Source organism: Elephantulus edwardii, unplaced genomic scaffold (assembly GCF_000299155.1).
Source record: "Elephantulus edwardii isolate Elephantulus edwardi_28Jun2011 unplaced genomic scaffold, EleEdw1.0 scaffold00013, whole genome shotgun sequence".
In the NCBI taxonomy this organism is placed as follows: domain Eukaryota; kingdom Metazoa; phylum Chordata; class Mammalia; order Macroscelidea; family Macroscelididae; genus Elephantulus; species Elephantulus edwardii.
This window is the reverse complement of record NW_006399763.1, coordinates 31,656,713-31,676,382: the sequence shown is the minus strand read 5'-3', so window position 1 is coordinate 31,676,382 and position 19,670 is coordinate 31,656,713. Positions and strand designations below refer to the sequence as shown.

The 19,670-nt window shown below is 40.5% G+C and overlaps 1 protein-coding gene across 4 annotated transcripts in view; it reads right to left on the bottom strand.

Annotated features, from left to right (window-relative positions):
* The window catches only part of MAP3K7 (mitogen-activated protein kinase kinase kinase 7), a 115,438-nt gene that overhangs the window by 83,778 nt on the left and 11,990 nt on the right, over positions 1-19,670 (bottom strand). For all 4 annotated transcript variants that reach the window (XM_006881212.1, XM_006881211.1, XM_006881214.1 and 1 more), the window contains exon 2: positions 6,187-6,297. In XM_006881212.1, the coding sequence (XP_006881274.1) occupies positions 6,187-6,297 (111 nt within the window). The remainder of the gene's footprint in view (positions 1-6,186; positions 6,298-19,670) is intronic.

Below are 19,670 nucleotides of genomic sequence, written 5' to 3'. Positions count from 1 at the left end.
CCTTACAACATGTCCAAAGTATGTCAGACGAAGCCCCAGAATCCTTGCCTCCAAGGAGTAGCCTGGTTTAACCCTCTCTGGGATGGATCTGTTTGTTTTCTTGGCAGTCCATGGAACATTCAATACTCTTCTCCAGCACCACAGCTCAAAGGCGTCAATTCTCCTTCTAACCTCCCTAGTCACTGTCCAACTCTCCGATGCATAACAAGTGATTGGGGAGAGGTACGGAAGGGTATTCTATAGCTCACTAATGGGTTCACAGTGATTTCAAGTATTTATCCCTGTTCTCACCATAAACTGTACTAAAGTAGTAAAGGAACATTTTCAATGCATGAAATCAGAAGGTTGGAGAGAATATGAAATGAGAAAACAAAAATGGTTTTAACAGTTGGAAAGCAAATGACTTTCAGTAATTGATAAGGTAGATTTTAAAAACTAAGTACTAAACAGGCAGTGAAAAAATAAGATGCAGATATTCATAAAATCTCCAAAAGATTAGGAAAGTGGAGATAATACCAGAAAACCCTAAAAAAGAATAAAAGATTAACTGCAAGTTAGACCCTGAACTCAAGGCTCCAATGACTGCTTTAGAGAAGATATGATGAAGATATTTTTTTATTGTGGGACAAGAAGAACAAATAAAAAATAGTCAGAGGAAACTCCACCAAATATACCTATTACGATGAAAATAAACAAAAGAAGAGGTAATTTAAGTTTCATATTAAATATTAGGATTTTTTTGTCTTCTCCCACTTGGCTTTTGAAAGACAGAGATGTATGCCACCCCAGTAGGTAACAGAGATTCCATGAGTCCAAGTGACCAATTTTAAAAACATAGATCCTGTGGTGTTAGCCTAAAAGTTGGCTTTTTTTTAAAAAAAAAAATTTTTTTAATTCTTTTATTATTTTTATGTTTGTGTACCGTCAAATCGGATCTGATTGGTACAGGAGGAGATTGCCCCTCCTTCTCCAGCAGAGCATCTGGTGGATGCGAACTGGGTACCTCTAGGATTGCAGTGCAACTTCTTGCCACTAGGCCACCAGAGCTCCCTAAAAGTTGGCTTTTTAAAAGCCATTAGTTAGCCCCTCTGGTTTCCAGCTACCTTAACTGCAGAAACATGGTCTTGCAAATCAGCATGGTCTTGCTAATCATCAACAGCTGAAGGAGCACTATAAAGACAGCTTCTCAATCTGGGCACCGTGACTTGGAGTGGCAAGACTTGAGACAAGCCAAGGCTTGTGGTGGCAAGACTCTAGTGAGAGTGACAGCTTGGTGGTGGAGAAACTAGCAGCGCTGTGGAGAAACTGTGGCAAGGTGGAACCTGAGGCTTCTTGCATTTGTGCTGGCTACAGTTAAAAGATTTTTGCTGTTCCTGCCTTGGATGATAGACAGAAAACCTGCTTGCTGAATTGAAACTCGAGCCTGGACTAACTAAAGACTGTGCCTTGGAATTGTTTGGCTAAAACTTGGACTTCGTTTGGGTTATCTTCTTTGCCTCCCTCACTCTCCATCTTCTTTCCCTAATAAACCCCACTGTTGGTACCTTAACTGTGAGTTAGCAATGAATACCTCTTGCTGTTGGTGAGGCTTTATGGGAACCATGGGGCTGGGCTATGGACTCATCTGCTTTCTGCTCTGGCTTGATGAAGAGCTGTGCTATTCTCATTCCTTCTGGACCTTCAGAGAGATTCTTAAGACTGTGTGCCTCCATGTCCTGCTTTCTCCTACTTAAGATACTAAGGTTTTTCTCAACTAAGCATGGGAGTCATACTACTCTCAAGTGGGAGTGTATGGTACACAAACACAAGCATACCCCTTTCAATTAGTGTTTAATATATCTTACATGAGAGAAAATAGTGCTAGTAATGTAATGTATTAACATCAGCAGCTGAAACTGCATAGCTGCTTTGCAGAGCAAAACTGGACAGTTTCTACTCACAGAGCCTCAAAAACACAATGGAGGGTAGTTGGGATTAACATGATAGTAGTAGGTGGGAGGTGGTAATATGAGATGAGTATTAAGGATCACAAAATTGCTCATGAAATCCCTCCAATATAAATGAAAGAATCCAAACCAGACAAAAGGAAAAAAAATCTTGGAAGCCCAAAACCAGACCCGTCTACTGCTTTTCAGTCAATTCTGACTCACAGAAACCCTACAGAACAGAGTAGTACTGACTCTAGAATTTCTAAGACTAAATCTTCAGAGAAGCAATGTGCCACATTTTTCACAGAAAGGCAGGCAGGTACCAATCTTTTTGGTCAGGAGCTGAGATCTTTCCCATTGTGCCAACTGGGCTCTTTACTTGGGCTGTTGTTAGGACTCATTGAATAGGACTCATAGCATCCTGAATGAACAGAAGATCTGAACCCTGTTTCATGCTGCACCATCTTCACACTTACCAACACACAAGAGCCCATTGCAACAGTCACCATGTCAATCCACTTAGTTGAGGGTCTTCCTCTCTTTTGTCAACCCTCCACCCTTCCCAGCATTATGTCCTCCTTTACTTGGGGTAGGAACAGATATAAATCAGGAAAATGAAAACAAAATTTGGTAGCTTCAAAGATGATGTAAAATATGTCTCTAAAATAGGAAGACAGTCACAAATAATTACAAATGTAGGAAATTAAAGAACAAAACCAACATTTAAAAGTCATTTGAATTGCAAAAGAAAATCTTTTAAGTAAAGCAAAAAGAAAGAGAGAGAGAAATGATGAGAAAATTATAGAGCCACTTAAGGAAGTCTAAATCAATGAAATACAAATACCTAGTTTAATGGGTAAAAATAAACTCATATTAAGACACATCACCATTCAATCTTTAAAATGCCAGGAGAGGCTGAGAGAAGGAAGAGGAGAATATGTGGCAAGAAGAAGGGTAAAAAGATGATCATAACGATAAGAGAGCAAGTGTGCGCAAGAGAGAGGGGAAACCATCACCAGATTTTATACAAAAGATGAAAAATCAGAATACTTAGTAATAATAATACTTATTATTACTACTATTAGGTGTCACCAAGTCAGCTCTGACACATAGCAATCTTATGTGCAACAGAATGAAACTCTAATTCTGTGCTGCCCTCCCAATACCTGCTGTGCTTAAGCCTACTGCTGCAACAGTCACAGTGCCAATCCGTCTCACTGAAGGTCTTCTTTTTGCTGACCCTCCGCTTTTCCAAGCATGATGTGTCCTTCTCCAGGAACTGACTCCTCCTGTTAATATGCCCAAAATATGTGAGATGAAGCCTCATCATCCTTATTCCTAAGAAGTACTCTGGTTGTATTTCTTCCAAGATTGGTTTGTTCATTCTTTTCGTGGTCTAAACTACTTCATCAACACCACCATCAAAGGCGTCAATTCTTCTTTAATCTTCCTTATTCATGATACAATTTTCACAAAGGTATGAAGCAACTGGAAATATGATGGCTTGTAATCAAAAGATCATCAGTTCATATCCAATAGCCACTTCAAGGTAGAAAGATAAGCAGTCGCCTCCTTGGAAACCCAATGGAGGGTGGAAATCCAACCGAAGGTTGCTATACATTAGAATGGACTTGACAATACTGGCTGGATTAGGCATACCTTTGGCACACTAAAGAGGTCTTTCAGCAGATTCGTCCAATGCAATAAGTTACCAGATTTCTTGACTGCTGCCTCCAAAGGTGTGGATTGTGCATTGGAATAAAATTAAATAACTTGACAACTCTAGCAAAGTTCTCTACACACAGCCAAAATCTTAATTAAGAAGAAAAAAAGCAATTTGAGGTAGTTGAAATCTCAAAAGAAAAAATAAATCTCTTACAGCTGCTTTCAGGAAGCTATCCAATAATGGGTTCCATTAAAACAAGAAAGTAAACTAAGAATAAGAAAGATCGTGAGAAATGCAGGCACAGTACCAAAAAAAAAAAAAAAAAAAAAAAGATGATGACAGGTATCTCCAGGAAATGAAGGAAAATTCCAAGACAACTAATTGTACAAAAGCTCTAGAATTGTTAATAGAGGTGCCAGAGGAAATATTTTCGAGAAAATGAAGTGAACCTGTGTCTGAACATGTTAAGAGGATAAACTTGCACACAGGAAGCAAAGAGAAACAAGGCAGTAACCAATTCTGAGAAAAACAGAAGGCAACTGTAACCATAGCATACTTTATTGCTCAGCTGTGGATAGCATTTACATAGATATAACTATAAAAAATGATTAGACCAATAGAACATGTTTTCTTTCATAATGACAATTATGCACTTAGATAGAAGAAGGGAAATATGTGGTATGGATATTGTGCCAATTATGATGAAAGAAAAACTATCATCTTTTATTCTAGCAAGTCTATATCCTTACCAAAATTCAAGATTTGTCTAAATTTTCCTAATATTTGAAATTGAAAATTCAAGAACTGGCTAAAGATATACAAGTAAATAAGTCAAATTAAAAAAGTTCAACATAGTTGTGTCTTTTTATTACTAGGTCCTACCAATTAATTTTCAACTCATAGCAACTCTATGTACAACAGACTGATATACTGCCTGATCCTGCATACTCATAATTATTGCTATACTTTATTCCATTATTGCAGTCACTCTGTCATTTCACCTTCAAGGTCTTCTTATTTGCTGACTTATGAATCTGTATGTTTTCTCTTGATAATTCAAAATATTTGCGATAGCGTCTCACCATCTAAGTAACTTCTAACTATACTTTCTAGTTGTATGTCTTCCAAGACATCTGTTTGTTCTTCTATCAGTACATGGCATTTCCTTCACTCAACAACATAAAAATGAAAGGTATCAATAAATCTTTGGTCTTCCTTATCCGTACTCTAGCTTTCAGATGCCTATGAGCTGACTGAAAATATGGCATAAGTTGGGTGTACCTCAGTTTTCAAAGTATTATCTTCCCTTTTTAACACTTTTAAGTCATTTTTTGTTGTAGACTTATGGAAACTCACTTCAGATGAACACGTAAGTCATTATAGCATGACAAAGTGGAAGAAAAGTGGGGACTCTGTGTCTAGGTGCAAAAAATTTGGTGGGAGGAAGTATAAGGGACTGAAATGTTTGGAAAGAACCCATGGAAAACAGTTTATCTCTTTAAATTACATGGATGTCTAAATCTGATTGAAATATTTTCCAGGCTATCATGGTCTTCTGTCTTTTGATTCTGACATCTAACACATGCTATTTCACTCAGATTTGTGAAACTTTCAGTATAGTGTTATATGATTAATAAGCTTATTTAAATCATCAACTAAAAATGTTGACTAAAGAGAACAGATTTTTCATGATAATATCAATCCAATTCATCAATATTTCTCAATCCTTTTAACCAACTGGAAATTCACTTGATTATAACTTAAATTTTTATTTTTCCATATTGTACATAAAACATTAGGAAAAATATTTTGAAATTTCTATTAAATGAAAATACAGGTATAAATTTCCAAACTGCAGAACGTAAAGATCAATAAGGCTAAAATGTGGGCAAACTACTGACTGAATCACATAAAGTAATCCAATGTAAAAAATAACAACATTAGTTAGAAATAAATTTAATAATGTACTATGATTGCTTAATTTTCCTTCATCATCAATCAGAAAAATACAATTGTAAATTTTCATGTTTAATGAGAAAAACCAAACTGAAAATCTTTTATTCTTACAATCATCTTATTTGAATGTATAAAAACAACCAGCTTAAAATGAATGCATAAAATTCTCTTCTTAATTAGGGTGGGGGTGGGGTGGGCAGGGAGAAAAGTGCAACAATGAATGAATGGAATTCCAAAATCTCTGTAGATGTTCATTGAAATTAATAAAAAAACTCAACAACAACAACAACAAAAAAATTCTCTTCTTAATTTTAGATAATGGATGAGAATACTATTTCCTCTCTATTTTAAAATTAAAATTCTAGGCCTTGAAATAAATACAAATTATGTGGATAAGATTGGATTTTAATTCAGGGATGAATTCACTCATGAAGGTAAATCTTTTTTTTCCTAATTTTTAATCAGAATTAAGAGTTTGAAACAGGGGTTTAAATGGCTTTACCTTTGATCCAACCAAAGAGTAATTTGATAATTAATCAAGTATGCATATAAATGATAACAGGAAAAAATCTTTTTAAAATAAATACATTTGTAGGATAACTTATGAGAAGTACCAAAAATTGCGTCTCAACTTACCTCTACAATAAAAGCTTTCCTTTCAGATTCACTTTCAATTTGTTTAATAGCAACATCTTTTGCTCTCCATTTAGCTTTACAGACTACTCCAAAAGCTCCTCTCCCAACAACCTAAATGTAAAAGAAAAAAGTCTTAGGAATCAGAAACAAACAGATCAGCACAACCTAAAAAACTGAGGCTAATTTGAAACACTTCAGAAATTATCAATATCTGATTTGTCACTGATAAAGTATAAATTTTCAATAAAGAGAAAAGGTGACAAAACATACATGGTCTATATCCTTAGAACTTGATGGTCTAGACACCTCCTCATTCTCAATCAAAACTATAAATAGCAAAGAAAAAAGGTTCATGGAGACATAAACTAAGTAAACTGCTGAATACAGAAGACAAAATAAAAGATGCTTTAGGAAAAATTAAAAGCAGGAAATATAACATTTTATGCTATCCTATATAAAAAATTAAAAATAGATCCTGAATAATTAAGTAGGCCTAAAGGATAGAAGGAAAAGCATAAACATGCAGATTAAAATTGCTACTAAGGTGAAAGAAAAAATATCCCTGGTGATGCAATGAATAATGTAAGGCCAGCTGTTTGTATCAACTAGATGCTCTGAAGGAGAAAGACAGGTAGTCTTCTCCAGTAAGACTTACAGCCTCTGAAACCAGGTGGAGAATCACTTGATGGCAGTGAGTTATAGGAAGGATAGATAAAATGAGATGTATTTATTTACACAAGAGAGAAACAGCACACACAAAAAGCAAACAATTGATACATATTACAAGAGAGATGAAACTATTTTGCTAATTGAAAGAAATCAGATACAAGAAATCATGGATCTATTATATGATTCCATTTATATGGAATGTACAGAAATCTACGCAGAAAAAAAGTTATCAATGGTTGTATGCAGCTGAAGGTTATACAAATCCCAACAAATCAATATAAAAACCAGTTGTCTGAACTGATTCACAGTGAAGGCTATACAATTTGGTAAATCTGCTAAAAAAAAAATCAGTGAATCATACACTACAAATAGGGGCAATTTATAATATCTAAAATATACCTATGTATTACTTTTAAAGCTACCTGATATGTTATTGGGTGCCATCAAGTCAACTGATTCACACTGACTCTGTATACTAAACATAGGCAGAGAGTTGTCATTTGCCCAAGATCACACAGCCAAGAAGCATTCAGTCCTTTTCTTTTAAAATGGATTAAGGTAAACTGCAAACAAAATACACATTTATGACATTATTAGACCAAAGAGGCAAACTTGGAAACCAGCCTACTTTTTATATTACTAACTAGGAAATAAATATTATGATTAATTGGAATATATTCTTCAACTGTGTACTTACAAATACATCAAAATAAGGGAGATATTAATTTAGGATTTATTACTTCATTTACCTATTTTCAGACACAGTGACTCCCAATTATGTGCAAACATTATCTCTATGAGGATCATACCCTAGAAACACAATTCTTTTAAGTATATAGGTTGATGGTCCACAAGTGCCACCTAGTGATGAAGTGATGGCCGACACTGAAAATTCGAAAGATTATCGGAACAAAATGTGGGCAAAAAAAGATGATAGACTTTCCCCCTTTTGTTTAATGAAGAAATTTTTATGAATATAATGATTACAAACAGGTACACTTATTTAAGATAAGAGCCATGGCCTCATGAAGCCACCACCTATCTTAAGGTATGTGAAATTTTAGCATGCACGTTGAAACAACACAATCTAAAACTGTTAAGATGTCCAAAGCTGTACACCGAAGGCTAGGATGCTCAAAGCAGTAAAAAAGAAAAATGTCTGTGAATCCCAAGGGGAATAAGGTTATGATCATAACAACGGTCAAATAATGGAATTTCTGGATTTTGAAAAGTTAACTCCATTTTCAAATTGTATAAATGTAGACTAGTCCTTGGAGAAGGATGTCATTCTTGGTAGGAGGAACAGCGGAGGAGAGGAAGACTCAGGATAAGATGAATAACTGGAGAAATGGGATTAGGTCTGTCAGAGATGATGAGATTGGCTCCGGGTGTTGTTGTTGTTGTTATGTGCCGTCGAGTCGTCTGCGACTCATAGCGACCCCATGTACAACAGCCCTAAACTCCGCTCTGTCCTGTGCCAATTGCACTGTCTCCGACACTCCCATCCCAATTATCCCAATCACTGAATCAATCCACCTCATAGAGGGCCTTCCTCTCCTGCGCTGTCACTCCACCCTCCCAAGCATGATGTCCCTCTCCAAGGTCCGGTCTCTCCTCACATGTCCAAAGTATGTTAGACGGACCCTCAGAATCCTTGCCTCCAAGGAGCCACCCGGTTTAACCCTTTCCAGGACAAATCTGTTTGTTTTCCTAGCAGTCCATGGTATTCTCAATACTCTTCTCGAGCACCACAGCTCAAAGGCATCAATTCTCCTTCTATCCTCCTTGGTCATTGTCCAACTCTCTGATGCATAACAGGTGATTGTGAAGACTATGGCCTGTATCAGACGCACCTTAGTCTCCAAAAAGACACCATTGCTCTTCAGCACTTTGGAGAGGTCCCTAACAGCAGACTTTCCCATGGCAATGCGCCTTTTAATTTCCTGGCTGCTGGTGCCAAGACTGTTGACTATTGAGCCAAGCAAACTAAAGCTGTGTACAATCTCAATCTCTTCACCATCCATCCTGATGCTGCCAACTGGTCCAGTGGTGAGAATCTTTGTCTTCTTGACATTGAGCCTCAATCCATACTGGAGGCTGCAGTCCTTGACGCTCTGCAGCAGGCGCTTCAGGTCCTCTTCAGTTTCAGCAAGCAGGGTTGTGTCATCTGCATAACGCAGATTGTTGATAAATCGTCCACCAATCTTGACTCCACATTTCTCCTCATAGAGCCCAGCCTCCCGGATAATCTGTTCTGCATATAGGTTGAAAAGGTATGGAGATAGGATGCATCCCTGGCGTATGCCCTTCCCAATTTTGAACCATGCAGTGTTCCCTTGCTCTGTTCCGACGACTGCCTCCTGGTCCAAGTATAAGTTTCGCAAGAGCTATTGCACATAGGGTCACTTATGAGTTGCAGGCAACTTGATGGCACATACCAACGACATAAATGAAGATAGATAAAAATTTAAAAATTACATATAAAGAAATGACTTCTGCTTTCATAAAATGAATAAAGTAGAGAAAAAAATTAACACCAAACAAATATTAATTAAAACATTCACTAGCTGAGAGATTCAAGATGGCGGCGGAGGCAGAGACAACGTGGCGAGCTGCAGAAGCAGCTGACCACTTGGAAAAGGGCTATTACAAACCTCTACAGACTTGTTTATTGATAATTGAACAGTTAATGACTGGTCTTCAGTGAGGATTGAGGCTCAACAACAGGAACTCAAGGATTTCCAAGGAAGAATGCGTGAGTGCCGCAGCTCCCAACCCTCTCCGGCAGAGCCTGCACTGCGCCTCACCGCAGCCGCAGCTCCATGAAGCTCCCACAGCAGGACCCTATGGAATTCCTCGCCCAGGATGGTGGGTGGGCACTGGGCCTCCCCAGGACTGGTGCGGTGAAGCCGCCACACTGCAGCAAAGTGTACTTGTTCCAAATATAATTCTTGGAGCCAAGATGGCGTTGGCAGGGAAAGTGGGCGGACAGTGGCCTCCTGCGTGTGAGATGAAGTGCGACCACCAGTGCCCATGTGGGAGATGGCTTGCGCTCGCTGGCCACCCACATGGAAGATGGCACTCGCCCAACGGCTGCCTGCATGGTGGATGGTGCGCGCCCACCGGCTTCCCGCACACGGGATGGCATGTGCCTGCCAGCCGCCCATGTGGGAGATGGTGTGCGCCTGCTGGCTGCCCCGCTCTGGGAGATGGTGCGCCTTCACTGGCTGCCTGCGCACGAGATTACACGCGCACGCCGAGAGATGATGTGCGCCTACTGGCCGCACAAAGAAATGGCATACACCCACCCCCACCAGCTGCCCCCGAATGAGATGACGCGTACCCACCTACCCACCGAGAGATGATACGCGCCCGCAGGTCAGCCGCGCACCTGCCAGCCGTCCGTGTGGGAGATGATACTTGGGAGATGGCTCGCGCCAGAGCGGTAGAAAATGATGAGCACCTGCCAGTCGCCTGTGTGGGGGATGGCACGTGCCTGATGGCCCACTGGCTGCTTGCGCACGAGATGACGCGCACCCACCAAGAGATGATGTGAGCCCTCGGGTCACTCGCGCGCGAGATGACATGTGCCTGCCAGCTGCCCGCGTTAGGGGATGAGGTGCACTTACCCCCACCGGCTGCCTGCGCATGAGATGATACGCACCCGCTGGCCGCCCACGTGGGAGATGACACGGGAGATGGCAAGCGCCTGCCAGTCACCTGCACTGGGGGATGGTGCATGCCCGCCACCTGCCTGCACAGAAGCGAGGATGCTCACCCCGCCGCCCGTGGAGGGGACGTGTGCCCATCACCTACAGGTTTGGGTTTCCTTGGAAAACCAGAGAAGATGATCACCTATACAATGGATTGTTGAAAGTCACTGTGAGTTGTCTACTTGATGACACTTAACAGCGGCAGCATGTCCAAGAGGACCAACATCCTAAATGCACCACATATTTTGATCTGTTGAATGCTTCTGCCAAAAGATGTTTAGACCTGGGGGGAGCCTGTTCACAATTTTCAGGTTCCCTTTGCCATTTATAAAGGGGGAGGGAAGTCACACCTACTTCAAATTATAATATGACCATTTATGGGGGGGTGTAAAAGTGGTGGTGCTGGAATTGGAGATGCTGTCCCTGGCCACACACTCCTCGGCCAGGTGAGGGGACCAGATTAGTGTGGGGGCAATTAGAGGGGAGTGTTAGTGTGGGGGCAATTAGAGCGGAGTGTACCAGCCAGCCCATGGTGGGGGTGCTGCCCTGCTCGGGACAGGTTGTCCTCGGCCCTCAACTCGGGTCGAGCCGTTATGGCCCTCTGTTTGGGGCAGGCTGTCCTCAGCCCTCAGCTCGGGGCGAGCCGTCACGGCCCTCAGGGTGAGCTCCTCAGTCCCCAGATTGTGCCATCTGACCCCTGGGTAGGAAAAAAAATGCCTAGTGTATCCAGAGAATTTTATCTAGGCTACTTTCTGCCACCCTCTCCCCTAGTAAACCTGAAAGCAACACCCCCAAAACCCCTCTATTTGTAACTCACAAGTTTGTTCTCTCTAGGTTTGCTCCCTTTCCCACAGGTAATCTTACCACTGAGTTTTACTTCAGACCTGACCCCGAACCCAGTGCCAGTGACAAAAAGGAAATAAAACTGCCAGCTAAAGAAGCAAAGGAGGGCGGAGCCTCTGGGTTCAACCAGCCATCCCCACTGGACCCACCTGGGAAAACACTTTGCAGTCCAGAGGGGAGCAAATGACAGGAAAATATCTTCTAACAGAACAAGAAGGCAAGCTGCCTTAACCCAAGATCACCAGTAAGGTGATAAAGTGTCCTCCCTTTCCCCCTTCACATCAACACCCCTGTTCAGCATGAAGAAGCCAGAGAGTCGGCATCCATTTCCCAAATCAGTAAGACAGTTGATTTAACTACCATTGGAAAATGCTTGTCATTTTCCTGTAGCATCTGGTCCCCACTGGATCACTTTCATTTCCTTCACCTGCGCCCCCCACCAACCAATTTCTGCAGCTCTGCAACTGCATCCCTGCCCATCCTCACCCTTCTGCCCCCAACCCTTACCTCCTTGTACCCCCAATTTGTTTTTTCCCAATAAAAATTTTTAATCAACCCAAACAAAACATTCACTAGCTGAAAGGTTTGAGAATCCATAATCAAGAATCCTCCACATCACCCCAACACACACCCACTATCTTAAGAATTCAGCTGCAAAAACGAATTCATCTCCAAACCTCACCTATATTCCTAGAAGGCAGCATCACAGAATAGGCTCTGTTAACATGAGAGCTGTGAAAGAGTAAAAGTAGCAAGGATATGAAAAAAGTCTCTCCCAAGTTCCCTCAGTCCTGCCTGATGAAGAATGCTTGCCAATAGAAAAGCAAAACTGAGTCTTCTGACTATAGAAAGGAGACTGTGACAGGACAAGGAACTAAAGGGAAGAGGATAGCTGCATTTCAGAGGATCAGTGAAAGCAAAAGGGAGAACTAATCAGCAAGCAGGCAGGAACAGGTAAGAAAAAACAAAATGGTAAGGGAAAGAAATGGATCCCCAGACTTCACAGATGAAACTGCCAAGAGCTGGATGAAGTTTATTATTTCTTTTGTTATTATTTTTGATGTTTTAATGTATCAGTAAGTCAGAACTGACTCATAGCTGACCCTCCAGTGAGTTTACAGAGAAGTAAATTGCATGGGAAGAGACTGCTCATACTACTCACGCAGAGGAGCAGATGGATTCCAACCAAGTAGCAGCAATGTTTGGAATACTAGAGATATAGGAATAGATAAGATCTACCTGGAATGTACTTATTTGTGGAGGGTAAGGGATAAGGCGGTAAAAGGTAAAGAGGTCATTAATAGATAGCCCAAAAAGGATGAGTAAGAAAAATGTCAGACTGTCTATAAACATGTAAGAGCTCTGATAGCCTCATGGGTGAGAAGTTGTGCTGCCAACCTCAAGGGTGACAGTTCAAATCTACAAGCTGCTCCATGGGAGAAAGATGGGCAATCTCCCACGTGATTTACAGTTTCTGAAAACCTACTAGGGAGTCAGCTATGAGTCAGTTCAGTCTCAACAGTGTGGGAGATGAGGGAGTCAACTTCATTTAACACTTACAGCCTCAGGACCTAAAGAGAGTAATGCTACCATATCAGGTTCACTATGAGTTGCAATCAACTTGAAAGAATGAGTATGCAAAATCATGTATCTAGTAAATCAGAGTCAAGATTTCAGAAAAACTCACTGATGTAAACAAAACAGAGGTCCTACTAGGCCTGTTGCATTGCATAAACAGATGGAAACACAGTGCTTTAGACACAAAAAGCAATAGAAAATATTACTCAGTAGTTGTTGTGTACCGCTGAGTCGGAACAGACCAATAACTGACCCTTCAGTAGGTTTCCAAAGGAAATCCCTCGAAGCAGCTGGTAGATTTGAATTGTGTGCCTTCAGGATTGCAGCACAGCTTCTTACCACGAGGCCACCAGAGCTCCTTACTCAGTAGTTGTTGTTGTGTTGCTGTTAGGTGTCACTGAGTACAACCCATAGCGACCTTATGAAGAAGAGATCCTCTCCTACCCTGTGTCATCCTCACACTTCCTGACTCGATAGCCCCTACTGTGGCAGTCACTATGTCAATCCACCTGATTAAAAGTCTTTCTCTCCTTCGCCGACCATTTGTTGTTTGGAGCCTCATGTCCCTCTCCAAGGCATAGACCCTCTTATCAACATATCTGAAGTATTTGAAGCAAAGCTTTATCATTTTTGTCTCTAAGGAGATTCACTGAATATAAAATTACCAACCACTTTAAAAAAATATTTCATTCCAATTAAATATTTAATTACTTAGATTAGAAATCCCCCCCCCCTTTTAAATAGCTAATATCCTTATGGAGAAAAGCTACAACCTTTACACACACCATTCCTGATTTTAAACCATGCAGTGTTCCTTTGTTCTGTTTGTTCAACTGATTCTTGGTCTAGGTAGGTTTTACATGAGAATAATTGTGTGGGATTCCCATTCTTTTCAATGTTAGCTATAATTTGTTGTGATGTACACAGACAGACAAAGGCCTTTAAGCAATAAATAAAACACAAGTAAACATTTGTGTGGTATCCTCTGTATCAGTAACGATACCCTTTGTGCCAAACCCTTTTCTGAATCCAATTTTAATTTCTAACAGTTTTCTGTCAATAAGTACAGTTCCAGTCAGTTTATAATAAATTCAGCAAGATTATACTTGCAAATATTAGAGAATTCAAGATTATACGGAGCAAATAATTTGAGAAGCTAGACTCCACGAAGAAGAATGTGGTAGCAGGACTGGAAGAAGACTCATTAACAACTGGCATTATGCAGATATAACCTTGTTTGCAGACAGTGAAGAATTATTGAAGTACTTACTACAGAAGAGCAATGACTACAGCCTTCAAAATGGGTTACAACTCAACAGGAAGAAAACAAAAGTCCTCACCACTCAACCAATAAGCACCGTCATGATATATGGAGAAAAGACTGAAACTATTTCATCTTACTCTGATCCACAATCAACACCCATGGGTAGCAGCAGTCTAGAAATCAAAAGATTTGAAGCACTGGGGAAATTTGCTGTCAGGGCTCTCTTTAAAGTTCTAGAGAACAAAGATGTCAGTTGAAAGACCAAAGTACTCCAAGCCATGGTACTGTCAACTGCTTTGTAGGCATCTGAAAGTTAGGGCAATGAGTAAGGAAGAAGAATTGATGATGTCTTTGAATGGTGGTTTTGGCAAAAAGTACTGACTATACCATGGACCACCAAAATACCAAGTATCTGTCTTGAAGGAAGTGTAACCATAGTACTCCCTAGAAGACAAAAAGAATGGTGAAACCTCATCTCACTTTGGGCATATTTTCAGGAGGAACTAGTGCGTGAGGAAAAACATCATGCATGGAAAGGTAGAGCATGAATGAAAGAGAGGAAATCCTCAAGGAGATGGACTGTCACTATAATTATAATAGGCTTGAGCAGGACTGAGTTTGTGAAGATGCTGCAGGAGAGGGCAAGGCTTAGATCTGTTGTTCACAGGGTTATGAATCATTGTGACTTAAAAAACACTTGGCCACAATTTTCTTATGGGAGCTCTCTGGTGGTGTGAAAAAAGCAAGGGGGCACATGGTGATGGTAATATATGACTTTACCAACTTCACAAAGCATATGTGACAACAGCCTCAATAGAGTAAAACCAATTCCCATGAGGTCAGACATGTCCCCTATGCTTCCACACCTCTTTCTACTCATCTTAACACCAAACTTACTGTTTTACTGGGTCCCAAATCCAGAAAGATAGTTCACAGACCACACAGAACTATACTACAGAAGGTAAAAGGCTGTAATTCAGATTAGTAGCTGAATACAGTCATTCAATCATACAGTCATTCAGTCAGGACAGCTGAGCAAATGTGCTCGTGGACATCTCAGCTTTGAGTCTTGTGGTTTTAGCCCAGTGTTCCCAAATTCTCAGTCCTGCCAATATTGGCTGCCCACCTGCCCAGTTGTCCCACAAACTTGGGCAAAGGCTCTTAGCTTAGCTCTGTTTCTGTCCATGAGGGGTGAGGGAAAGGGGAGGGTTGCTGAAGCAGTCCCAAGGTGGCTCCATCTCATGTTGTTCCCTGGTTTGGCCATGGCCGCTGCAGCCGTAAGTATAGCTGGAGCAAGAATTTCTGGGCCTAAGGGATGTGCTACATTCTCCTCTTCTTTGTTGGCAGGGAAGAATTCTGTGGATAGGGTTGCTCAAATAATTGGCGAGACTAGCCAAATCTCCTGTGGATAAACCAATATGCCTATTCCTGCCCATCTACATGGCAAAATCAAACAATGGCTAGGAAAGTCACTTTTAATAAACTTATAATACCCGAGGGAGTTTCACTGCTAATCCCAGAATTTGCAGCTCTCCAGCAGTTCAAATCCAAAAAATGCTGCAAAGAAGAAAGATGAACAATCTTTTCCCATGTGCCATAGTCTCCCAAAAATGTGCTGGAGGGTTAGTTATGAGTTGCTTACACTTTAGTGACAACAACTGAGTAAATGAATAGGGGAGGATTTGTAGGCTGCAATGAGCTGCACTACTAACCCAGAAGTCAAGCATCTTTGGCCACTGGAACCCACCAGCTGCTTGAAGGGGAAAATGTGGACAGTCTGCTTGTGTTTTGAATTACAGCCTCAGAAATCCAAGAGCTGGAACTAATCCAACAGCAGCAAGTATTTTAATATCCTTTAAGAAATAAGAGTGAATGTATAGATTGTTTCAAAGATGGCCACCATCTGTCCATGCCATTTCTACAAACAAGTGGAGTCTACTTCACCTTCCATTGAGGTGGGCATCTCCATGATGGCTTTAGTCAAAAGAATACAGCAGGACCACTCTTTAGGGGCTTCCAAAGCCTTAGAAGGTCTAATGGCTTTCTATTCTACCTCCTGAACCCAACCATACTGTCTTGAGTCCAAGCAATATGAAAAAAACATACAGAAGACAACTGAGCACTGGATCAAGAGGCCCAGTGACTTTCAAGAGACAGCATTATCCTGCCAGAGAGGAGTGAGCCATCTTGAATGTTTCAGTCCACGTTTAGTGCACACTCCTTGTATAACTGGAGCCTCTCTGGAACCATATAAAGCAGAATGATCTTTTAACCCTATGCAGAATCATTTCAAGCAAAGAAAAAAGGATGGAGTAGTTAATGAAAAATATGACCAAAAACATCTGAGGGAAAAATATTTTGCCTAGAACAATGTCACATGTGTTATTTTAAAAAAACCCCAAAACATCTCAAGTTAATTGCCATCAAATCAGAAGCAACTTAGAGCTGACCTTCCAATGGGTTTTTAGAAGTTGTAAATCACATGGGAGGAGATTGAAAGCTTTCTCCCACAGAACCACTGATAAACTAGCAAAGAAGCACCACTGCCTTTGGGTAAGTAGCACAACTCACTTTATACCATCAAAGCTACAAAGTGACATAATTAACAGTAATGACTAAATCCATGACAAGAGAATACTGGTGACGATTACAATCAGGAAGCTCTAATGGCTGAGTGGTAAAGAGTTACACTGCCAATCCAAAAACACATGGTTCAAGTTCATCAGGTGCTCCACAGCAGAAAGATGGGCTATCTCCTTTCATGTGATTTGGTGACTCTGAAAATCCACTGGAGGGTTAGCTATGAGTCAGTTCTGACTCAATGGTACACAACAACAACAGCAACGTCATAATCAAAGAGCCCTGCAGTATAACAATTAAGCAGTGGTTTAATGCTTGACTCTTAATGGAAAGGTGAGCAGTCTGAATCCACAAGGAGCAGTGGTAGAAAGGCCTGGCAGTTTGATTCCACAAAGATGGCAGTTCAAGAAACTATAAAGGCAGTTCTACTCTGGTATATGGAATTACTATGAGTCAGAAATGACATGAAAATACACAACAACAGTTTTTATAACCAATGGTAGGAGAGGATAATACAAAAGATTAAATAAGTTTACTTTCAGGAATTTATTCTCAGTACCAAACTCTCACTGCCACTGAGATGGTATCAATTCAGCTGACCATCTACTGAATTTCCAAGGCTGTAAATAGCAAAGGAAGAGACCACTCATCTCCCATGGAGCCACTGACAGATCTGTATAAAGAGGCCTGGTATTTGAGTTAGCAGTACAACTCTATATAGGTGAGGTGCCCATAGCTCCTTTTCTTCATCATTAATCAAACAGATATGAAAAGATCAGTCAAATAAGTGTAGCATTAAGAAAATCCCAAAACAACAACCAGAATGACATTAACAGAGAATTAAGAAAGAATTACAGCTCCACTTCCTTCACTGCTGTCCAAATCTTAGATGGTGGGTGATGCATGTTTTTGTCCTTGGTTTTTCATGTGTTCTCATTTGTTATCTCATGACTTCATACCCTTAAATCTTCCTCCTATCCATACTTTCTCCCTAGCTCAAAGTATATATAAAACTTTATTTTCCCCTTGGATGGCCTACAGGTACTTCAAGTACAATATGTCAAATATTAAGCCCATCATTTGCCCCTTAGTTTCAATATACTGAAGTTGCTTGACCTTGGTTGAATAGACTCAAAGATAATATATAAACATTTTCACTAATCCAAATCCTTAGAATATTAAAAGCATTTCTGGAAAGAAATTTTATTTAAAGTTAAAAGTAATAATACAAGCAAGCACAAGTTAACAAGAAGATAAGATTGATTCTATTTTCTGAAGAAACTGTGAACAAACAGATACACTGTGGGTTAAAAACAAGCTAATCAGATCCAACATGGTGAGTCAAAATTTTTTTTCTAAATTTTCAACAAACATAATCTTACATATGATTTTACATCTCTTGCCCTGAGTAATCCTGGTCTAAATATTTGTTATACCTTGAAATAGAATCAAATAATAAAACTGACCTATACTTTATGCTTTCCTATTATTTTCAGATCCAGGAAAAATCAAATGAAGATGGAGGGAATACACAGAGTCATTGTATAAAAAAAACCCCTAGACAACACGGAAATATTTCAGGAAATACTGTATGATCAAGTTGCGTTGTTTTTAGGGTGCTGTCAAGCCAAATACAACTCACAGCAACCCTATAAACAAAAGATCTGAACTCTGTTCTATCCTGCACCAACCTCACACTTCCTGACACACAAGAGCCACTTGCAGCAGTTACCATGTCAATCCACCTGGCCGGAGGATCTTCCTCTGTGTCACCAACCCCTACCCTTTCCAGCATCATTTCTTTCTCGAAGTAATAGCCAGTCCTAGCAACATTCCCAAAATATGTATGGTGAAGCCTCAACAGTCTTGCCCTCAAAGAGCACTCTGCTTGGACCCTCCCCAAGACATATCAGTTTGTTCTCCTGGCTGACAATGGGATGTTCGGTGCTCTTCTCCAATACCACAGCTCAAAGGAGTCAATTCTTCTTCTGTCATCCTTACCCACTGTCCATCTCTCACATGCATAGCAAGTAATCAGAAAGACTATGGCCTGAATCAGATACACCTCAGTCCTCAAACTGCTATCATTATTCCTCAATAATTTGGAGAGGTCCCCAACTACAGATTTTCCCAGTGCAATGTGTTTCCTTCTTTCCTGACTGTTGGTAACAAGGGTATTAATTGTAGATCAAACAAGATGAAGCTGTTGACAGTTTCAATTTCTTCTACATTCATCATGACATTGTCTACTGGTCCAGTGGTAAGAATCTTTGTTTTCTTGACACTGAGATGCAATCCATACTGAAGACTGCATTCCTTGACCTTCTGCAACAAGTGTTTCGAGTCCTCTTCACTTTAAGAAAACAAGGTCATGTTAACTGCATAACACAGGTTACTGATGAGTCTCCATCCAATCCTGATGCTACACTCCTGTTCACAGAGTCCAGATTCTCAATTTGCTCAGCATACAGACTAAATGGTATGGAGAAAGATTATGACCGTCACACGCTCCCTTCTGAACTTTAAACAATGCAGTGTTCCCCTACTCTGTTTGCACAATAGCCTCCTGGTCCTGGTCTAGGTTCTGTTGTTATGTTGTTATGTGCCGTCTAGTCGTTCGCGATTCATAGCGACCCTATGTACACATCCCTAAATCCTGCTCTATCCTGTGCCAATCGCATTGCCTCTGACACACCCATCCCAATTACCCCAGTCACTGAATCAATCCAGTCCATGGTATTCTCAATACTCTTCTTGACATTGAGCCTCAGTCCATACTGAGAGCTGCAGTCCTTGACCCTCTGTAGCAAGTGCATGAGGTCCTCCTCAGTTTCAGC